A 9,667-nucleotide genomic window follows, 5' to 3' on the forward strand; every position below is an offset into this window, starting at 1 on the left:
ATAAATACAAATGATAAATTGTACATATTGACAACTAAGCTATTCAAATACAAATAATAAAATTATTTGAAATATATAGTACAATACAAATAAATTTAAAGTAAAAAAAAATTAAAATATAAAATGCAATGAAAAAAAAAAGATGAGGAAAAAATATAACAAAAAAAAAGAAGAAAAATGACAAAAATGACGAACCAAGAATGAAAAAGGGGAAAACGAAAAATACAAAAAAAATGCGAAGAAAAAAGAAATAAAATTGAAAAAGAAAAAAATTGATGAAATAGAAGAAAGAAGAAAGTGTAAGAAACGAGTAAAAAATAAGTGGAAAAAAATGAAAAAAAAAATTAAATTAAAGGAAAAAAGAAAGAAAAAATAGTAAATTAAAGGAAAAAGAATGGAAAGAAAAAAAAGAGAAATAAAAGATAGAAAAAATAATAATAAAGGAGTGAGACTATGGATTATATTTAATTGATAAGACATGCTATAAATTGTATAGGCTAAATGGAATAATTAGAACCTTAAATTAATTAACCCAGGTAGGTTTCAAGCGAATATGAATGATCAAATAAAAATGAGAAAGGGGAAAATGAAAAAAAATATAAAGAAAAAAGAAAAAAAATAGATGAAAAAATGAGAAAGAAAAATATAAATTATAAGAAACGAGTAAAAAATGAAAAAACAAAAAAGTAAATTAAAGGAAAAAAGAAAGAAAAAAAAAAAAGAAACTAGAAAAGAAAAAAAAAAAAAATTTTAAACATAAGTGGGTGATCTCTGTGTTTAAATGGGTACCCATATTTTACCTATTTTGTTCATATTTGTATGAGCTTTTAAAATAAATTGAAGTTTATATTTACCCATTTGAAATCTGAGTGATCCAATTCAATAAATATGAATTAAATAGACTCTTTACACAAATATGAGCTCTAATTTCATATAACAAGACACGTTTATGTCATCATTATAACAGTTAGGTCAACACATAACTAGATTGTACATGTTTGCCATTATGGCATGATCACCAAACTGTATCTTGCATACAACCAAGACGATCACTTTATCTTTAATTGGTCAAAATATTTTAGCAACCATTTTCTTTAGGAAATTAACTCATTAAAAAAATTAGGAAAATGAACACCCCACCCCGTACCTCTTCCATACACACAATTGTTTGCTTAGATTATTTATATATTTATATGTAACAACTATTGATATAACGAGTTTTGTCAACTTACCAACATCAAAATATAATAAAATCACTTAATTTTTAAGGAAATAAAGTTATTCTTTGATACCAAACACCCTAATTAGAGTAGGACATTCTGTTGAGAAGGTATAGCGATGATCCACATGGTTAACAGCTTGGCTTCCCAACTACTAGCTGGAAAGGTGCAACATAACAGTATCTAAAGACAAATATGGAAAAATATCAGCTGCATTAATCAAACCAATATGCTTGTTACAGCAACCAGCTACTAGCCTGTCATGTATCTTGCTAATTCAATAACCGTAACATTATTTCTGTAACGAATGTCCAGTTCAGCTTTTCTGTGCCATGCTAATTACAAAAAATCAGATCAAGGCAAATATTAAAAGAAAGGTTATACAAAAATAGCAACAATAGGTAATCTGTAGTATATATGTGATCTACTACTTGACGAGGCAGATGCAATTTCATGCTTCTCCGGGCAATAGTCATCGACCAATGGAGTGAGCTGAAGAGCAGCAAAAGTAAGCAGAGTAACAATTGCCTAATGAAAACTCGCTTTGTGACAATCTTTATCTTGTTCTCGTTGCTACCTTTCCTGCCTCTGAATACACTCCAAAATTGCACAAATCAAGAAATAGCTGGTAGCAAAGAATTTGGATGTTCAATCACTAGGACCTTAGCATTTTCCAATCTGAACTTAATATAGAGTGTGTGATCTAGTCACCAACTAATGAGACGGAAGAAGGGCAAACTCAATCTCCTGTAATGTTTTTCCTTTTGTTTCCACCACGTTCTTTTTCACAAAGGCCACTGCCAACAAGCAAAAACTGGAAAAGATTGCATATACAATTTGTGGTCCAAGATGCTCAAGCATCGGCAGAAACAGAAGTCCGACCAAAAAATTTATGACCTGTTAAACAGCAAAATACATATTGTGAAAACATTTGGGAAAGAAAAAGGTATAGTTTTTTTAAGATTTCAGATTAAACAAAAATTATGACCACAACAACAATAACTATAATTATAATAAAAGATAATTGCCAAGAACACTAAAATCATAAACATTTCAGATAAAAAGTATATAGGTTTTCTTCCTTTCCTTCTTTTTTGAATTTGATTTTTTTACCTTTTATCTTTTACAATCTTCAATATTGTTTTAAGTGACATTAACATAAAAAAATTCGCAATTTTTCGAGGACTCAAAGTTTTAGGGGCCTAAAGCAAATGCTTTACTAGCCTCACCCTTGAGCCACTCCTGCAGTCACCCCCTTCCTCAACTACTAGTATTGTGCATCAACCTCAAACTAGTAACCGTAGGCTATATGAATCCTCAACATCCATTTCACTTGGTTTGGACCCATTTCATCCCAGTACTTAATAAGAGAAAATGCCTTGAGCCAGAAAAAAGTTGTTATTCAGACTTGATGGTTTGCATACGAACAAGTCGTCGTATCGTATACTGGTCAAACTTGTCAGACACAAATGTTCTAGAGATCCTTCCCCATTTGATAATTCTTCATTCAAGGACAAACAAAGAGAATGATTTGCAAAAAGGAAAAAAAAAAAGAATCAAGAGCAGGATGAAAATACCCAATGTGCAGCCATGCATAAAGCCATCGCCTTTGCCCTGATCCGGCCAGGGAATATCTCTGACAGTAGGAGGCTAGGGACTGGACCAGCGCCCAAAGAAAATGCCAATACACACCTAAAATAAATAACTTCCCATTATTGAACGAAAACAACCAGCATTTGCTTTAATGGATTTAACCAGAGTCAACAGTTACTAAGTACATAATGACGCTTATCTCTAGAATTCAATTGAAACGTGTTATCCACAGAAGCAGTACCAAAACTATTTATCTTCATTACTTAGCTGACTTCTCTTTATATGACAAAGATTAACTTTCCCAGGAAAAAGGTCAGAAGCCTCAGATAGTTATTTGTTGTTATCTGATCATCACAGTATAACGAGCATATCTAGTCATTTCTATCAATAATGCATCAACTGCTACAAGACAAACTTGAAGTGGATTACTCACAGTAGGGTCCCACCAACTGATAGGTATAATACTGCAAAGCTTGGTACAAATGAACTCGCAGCTGCTACTTGAAAACCCGTTGCAATTGCCTGCACCAAAAATATCTCGGACGTTTAAGCATGAGAAAGCAAAATATGGTAACACTGGTCTCAGACCATACATGGTAAGCATAGAGCTATGCTTGAAACTACATGCTCCTATTGATTGATATGGTAATGAGTAAACAAGATTGGGTTACCATGCCCAAGAAACTCCCAATTAGAAGCACCTTCCTCCCAAGCCTATCCATCAAAATCATCGCAATAATAGATCCTGTGGATGTTATCAACAACAGTGAAATGAGAAATCACTAAAAGATCCAAGAGTGTTACACATGTTTTGTGTGGAAAGAGGATATGTTACCTGTTAAGTTTACGATCCCAACGCATGTATTTGCAATGTCTGAGGGTACTCCAGCCTTTTTAAAAACAGTTGAAGAGAAATAAAATACAGCATTTATTCCAGATAGTTGTTGCAAAGCAAATAAGGCAGATCCAATGAAAACCACTGTCCAAACGGCAAGAGTTAAAACTTGCTCAACTTTTTCACACGAAAATATTGACAGAATGAAAACACATCATCAATAATTATACCTTTAAAATGACGACCATACAGTAGCTCTCCAAACCTGACATTATCCACCTCATCTCCTTTGTCCGTCTTTGACATTTCTGCAATAGCATATTTAACATGCGCTGCTCCCATAAGCTTTTCAAGCTCTTCCTCGGCCAAATCAATTCTTCCTCTCTGAATGAAGTCCAGAAACAAAAGGTAAGTTAGATAAGAGAACCATAAGCTGCTGAGTGTTAGCAAACGATAGAAGACAGAATTGACATTAAATCAAGATGGTCCTGCATAAAAGCACCATGACCATAAACCAGTTTTTATTTTGATAAGTATAAGAACATGCTCACTATTTTATGGTATAAATACAATGTATGGCCTTGACTGTAGTATCAAGGCCCAAAGACAAATTGTGGCAGGAGTGAACCAATAATTTTTCTCTCAAGTTGTACTGAAACCTGCTAAGTTATTGGAGACAGGAAGAATACAAGCCCATCAATGAATAGAGAAAGCAATTACAATAATGTTGTTGGAATCTGTAAAGATTATATCTTCTTCAGCTATTTCATTATGTGGCCTTGTATGAGACATGGTTAAAGTAGATATAATAAGAAGGAAATTCAATAACGGGAGATTCACCTAAAACAGCAAAGTTCCATGAAAAATGGAGTTGTTCTGCTTTAGGGACGCGAAAAGACATTTAAAAATAGTCGGCATGTTCATTCTACCCAACATTAAATGGATTGTGGTGCAATTTAGAGGATGAGTACGTATACACTTTTGAGCATATATTCAAGACAGGAAACCAAGCAGTAGTTTGTAAAATTGGATTGTCTACATAGGCATTTCAAGAAATCACTTGTCAACTGAAATAAAGAAGCGTGTCTTTCATTTCGGTGACCTAGTGAATTTGCATACTCGGCGGATTTTACTATTTGCAAGGTTCACAAGAAACTGAATTTGATAATGCCACTTTTCTATCCACTGCAAGACACTCGATGATTTAAGAGCACAGTGATCAACCTTAACAAGCCAATGAGGACTCTCAGCACAGAATTCCATCAAAACAGCAAGTAATGCAGCAGGAATGGTGGATATCCAAAAGCAAACTCGCCACCTGTGACATCATTTTGGAAGTAGTTACGCATCACCCAATCAATTAATGGAATGCTATAAACATATAGGATAATAGACTTATTCTTAATAATCGACCTGCAAATGGTGTTTATCGACCTGGAGAAGGCTTACGACAAAGTCCCCAGGGAGGTGCTTTGGAGATGCTTGGAGGTGAGTGGAGTACCGCTGGCATATATCAGAGCAATTAAGGATATGTATGATGGAGCGAAAACTCAGGTGAGGACGGCGGGAGGAGACTCAGAGCATTTCACTGTCTTGACAGGATTGCATCAGGGATCTACTCTTAGTCCCTTTTTGTTTGCGTTGGTGATGGATGTGTTGACGCGGCGTATTCAAGGGGAGGTGCCTTGGTGTATGCTTTTTGCAGACGATGTAGTTCTGATAGATGAGACTCGAGGAGGTGTGAATGACAAATTAGAGGTGTGGAGGCAAACTCTTGAGTCTAAAGGGTTCAGGGTGAGCAGAAGCAAGACAGAGTATGTGGAATGCAAGTTTAATGACGTGAGGCGGGAGAATGAGGTAGTAGTGAAGCTGGAATCACAGGAGGTATGTAAGAGGGATAGTTTCAAGTATCTCGGGTCCGTGATCCAGAGTAACGGTGAGATTGACGAGGATGTCTCGCACCATATTGGGGCGGGATGGATGTAGTGGAAGCTCGCGTCGGGGGTGTTGTGTGATAAGAAGGTGCCGCCCAAGCTGAAAGGCAAATTCTACAGGGTGGTAGTCCGTCCGGCCATGTTGTATGGAGCGGAGTGTTGGCCAGTTAAGAACTCCCACATCCAAAAAATGAAGGTGGCAGAAATGCGGATGTTGCGCTGGATGTGTGGGCTGACTAGAGGGGATAGAGTTCGGAATGAGACTATCCGGGAGAAGGTTGGTGTGACTCCAGTGGAGTGCAAGATGCGGGAAGCCCGATTGAGATGGTTCGGACACGTGAAGAGGAGGGGCATGGATGCCCCGATTCGTAGGTGTGAGAGGCTAGCGTTGGATGGTTTTAGGCGGGGTAGGGGTAGGCCGAAGAAGTACTGGGGTGAGGTGATTAGACGGGACATGGAGCAGTTACAGCTCACCGAGGACATGACCCTAGATAGGAAGGTCTGGAGGACGTGAATTAGGGCAGAAGACTAGGGCCGGTTTGGATCGCTAGTGTAGGGAATTACTTGGTGGGGGTTTTATTCTTGTTATGATTCCGTGTTCCATGTTTTATTACGAATTTGTGTGCTTTCCTCTGTTTTCTAATACTTATGGGTGCCGTATTTATGTTATGTAATCTAGTTCTGTGCTTTACTATGAGTTTGTGTGGTATCTCGTGACTTGAGCCGGGGGTCTATCGAAAACAGCCTTTCTACTTCTTTAGAGGTAGAGGTATGGACTGCGTACATCTTACCCCCCCAGACCCCACTAGGTGGGAATACACTGGGTTTGTTGTTGTTGTTGTTGCTCCTGTAGAAAGCAGTTTAGCAGTCTCAAACTGAAGAAAGACAGTTCATTCCAAACAGTGACTGGAATAAACTGGACCAGTAATAATATTTTTTCATTCATCTAAGCCAGCCCTACCAATTGATTTTATGAAGGGGAAAAGAAGATAAAGGTCATACAATCCTCACCAACCAACATTATCCTTGGCAGGAATTCCAATGAGAAGCGATCCCAGGATCCCAAGGCATGTGGCGATCTGAGTGAAACTCCCATAGGTGCCTCTAACAAAAGCTGGTGAAACCTGGTCAAACAAATTAAATGTAACTAAAAGATAGAATTAGGAGCAAAAGATAATATCATATACCTCTGCAACATAGAGAGCAGCAACAGCAGGGCCTAGGCCCATTCCTATTCCAACAAGTAGCCTTCCAAGAAGCATAAGTCCAAGAGTACTTGTTGCAGCACTACATTTATGCGGTTGAAGAACCTTCAGTTAATTTCCGGAAACTCGAAATGTATTCGCTCCAGTTTATATAATTTAACAACTTAAAAAGGAAAAGAGCACTTAAACACCCCGGCTGCCATGCCACATAAAGCAACCTTTACAAGACTCCTAAGAATAAGTCTGCAGGAGACTTTGCCAAAGCAAAAGATAGCAAGGCTAAACATCCCCTAAGGAATTAGACACTTTCCTTTTAGAACATCCATTCATCCCAGTCAGGTTATACAATGAACAGAAGAGGACTCAATACTTCAGAATAATTGGACGGTATTACAGAGCAAATGTTCACGCTGCATTTAAAGTTGAAAAGGCCTAAGCATAAGAAGTTTATTATGGGTTTACCTCATAGAAGCACCTATTATCATTGGTAGAGAACACAATTGAAAACCTCTTCGACGACCAACCCCATCTGCTATCCAACCACTGAATATAGAGCCCAAAAGAGCACCTCCCAAACATGTACTCACAACTAGACCTTTAGTTGAAAACAAAATTATCATATCAGATGGAACAGTATAAAATGAATTAAGCAACCACATGAAGATAATCGTCTTAAGAGAAGCAAGGGAAGATGCAAGTGTTAGACAGCAGGTTCGACTGAACTCTGCCTTGGACTCCACCTCTGTATATATAACAAAGAAAATTTAACATCTATGTTTATACAAATGTAGCATGCACTGTCATACATGAGTAATGGATGCAGTGATAATAAACCCCCACTCCCCCACATGGAGGTCCACGTAAGTGGAGCTGAGGGGGTTTGTGGGGGGTGGGTGTTAAGAAATTTTTAAGGTTAATGGAATAGAGTACCTTCAGCCAAGGAGCTGCCACTGAAGTCAAGGTCCAAAGACATGCTTTCTAAAGTGTCATTAACCACCCTGAATAAACCAAACCGAAATAAAATGCCAAGTTTGAAAAAAAAAAACAAATAGTAGACAAGGTCAACATTTAACCAACTAAAAAGGTAGGATTTATGAAAGAAACTAAATTGAAAGTTCACTCGTACCCAAGATGGTAGCCAAACAAAAATGATGAAATAATTGCCACCAGTATATGCGGCAATGGGCGCTTCCATGAGGGGTTTCCAATTTCTTTCCACACACCATTTTCTGGACTACCTAAAAACACATAAGAAAGAATCAAAAATCAAATACATACAAAACTATATATATTCTTTTGATTTGGCACATAAATTAAGAAAGTAAAGAAAACTTTTGATTCTTGTGGTCCTAAACTAAAAGTGTCTAGAATGTACCAAAATGCCGTTTAATTTTGTGGTCTTATACATGTCATGTGAAAAGCTGGAATCAGGAGTTGCTAAAAAGGGAAAGATGCATTATTTTTAGACTGCTCAAAATAAAAGTAGAACAAACAAATTAAAATGGAGGGAGCATGTCCTATGGATGTCTCTAAGTTGATGGTACATTGGAGGAGTATATTATTATTTTATTGGAAAATGGAGACATCCTTCAACCAAGTTGGCAACATTTTATTTCTCAATTTGAGCTCCTAAAAATCCAGAGACTGACAGTAGTTTTTCAGTAAAAAAGCTCATAAAAATACATACTGTATGATTTCATCATTTGGAACAAGAGAGAGAGAAATAGATCTTAAACATGACTCATAATTTAGAAAGCACACATCTTGTGATCACCCTTTGAACCCCATATAAATTTGCAGCAAACTTAAACACGTTCCTTTCTACTCCTACAATATTATAGTATCCAAAAAACAAAAAAATTGTACTTAAGTGGCACACTTTGTTGAAAAATTATACAAGTATATAGATCAAAAATTATTTTTCATGAGTATATATGCTGTGATTCTAAATCTTGGATCCGTCTGGCAAATAGAAAGAAAAGAGTGTAAAGGATACCTATATTCTCTTGTCTATCTTCATAATCAGTAAACTGATCTTTAGTTGATGCACGTTTGTACATGGAGTAAGCATCTGCAAGACGACCACCTCTCATACTGGAAATGTGATCAATCTATGCTGATGTAACAAATATCCAAATCATATATATATACACACGCCAACCTGCAGTGCCCAGATCCATTATCGGTATGTATAAAAACCATTAGTAATATGCAAATGAAGCAAAAGTCCCAGATCTGATTCGACACTCAAAAAAAATTCCATATTTCGAGAATCGTAACCGACAATTCAATACTCAAATAAAATTCTAATTTTTCAAATCAAAAATGGAAAAAATAGAAATACTAAATTTGTTAGCATTACATATAAGCAGAGCGAGTCAGTGTGTGTGAGTACTTGTTAATTACCTCCTGAAAAGTGTTGCAGAGCGCAATAATCAGAATAAAAGGCAGAAAATGGGAGCGGCTGGCAGTGAAGTATTTAGAAAGTTAAAAAGGAAAACGTGCAGATGCAAAAGGGTGGCTAACGTGTTTTCATTTGTAAGCAAAGAAGGAAAGTACATAATGCATATGCATTAGCGGTGGTACGACTATGGAAGGAAGGCAGAAGAAAACAGAGATGATGACACGAAAGCATCTACATACTCTACGTGGTCCAATCTTTGTTGCTTTTTCCTGCTTTGTTTCTTATGCTTTTGGCTATAATCCTGTGACATTCTGACACATCATCCTTCGCAATCTAGGACTTTCTTTCATTTATGAAACGTTAAACACTTTTACTTTTATCAAAAAAATAAAATGAAACACTTTTACTACTACCACATAATTGTGTGTTACTTCTTTTATCTCAAAAAAAAAATAAAAATTTATGGCTATAATAGA

At 36.5% G+C, this 9,667-nt stretch overlaps 1 protein-coding gene across 4 annotated transcripts; it reads right to left on the reverse strand.

The window, feature by feature from the left end:
• Positions 1-1,416: 1,416 nt before the first annotated feature.
• Positions 1,417-9,615, reverse strand: LOC107876120 (probable plastidic glucose transporter 3). 4 transcript variants are annotated; one of them, XM_047413763.1, is made up of 14 exons: positions 9,431-9,615; positions 8,784-8,948; positions 7,914-8,025; positions 7,718-7,785; positions 7,250-7,382; positions 6,770-6,869; positions 6,594-6,706; positions 4,873-4,966; positions 3,879-4,032; positions 3,649-3,792; positions 3,485-3,558; positions 3,247-3,335; positions 2,798-2,912; positions 1,417-2,117 (listed from the first exon to the last, which is right to left on the reverse strand). In XM_047413763.1, exons 2-14 carry the CDS (start codon positions 8,878-8,880, stop codon positions 1,935-1,937), a joined length of 1,476 nt encoding a protein of 491 aa, XP_047269719.1. In that variant the 5' UTR covers positions 8,881-8,948; positions 9,431-9,615; the 3' UTR covers positions 1,417-1,934. The 4 variants fall into 4 exon arrangements, with proteins under 4 accessions (XP_047269719.1, XP_047269716.1, XP_047269717.1 ...); XM_047413760.1 differs by having other exon boundaries at positions 9,194-9,511; XM_047413761.1 differs by lacking the exon at positions 9,431-9,615 and adding an exon at positions 9,183-9,424.
• Between the last annotated feature and the right edge of the window lie 52 nt (positions 9,616-9,667).

The sequence above is a fragment of the Capsicum annuum genome, chromosome 6 (assembly GCF_002878395.1).
Source record: "Capsicum annuum cultivar UCD-10X-F1 chromosome 6, UCD10Xv1.1, whole genome shotgun sequence".
Taxonomy (NCBI): domain Eukaryota; kingdom Viridiplantae; phylum Streptophyta; class Magnoliopsida; order Solanales; family Solanaceae; genus Capsicum; species Capsicum annuum.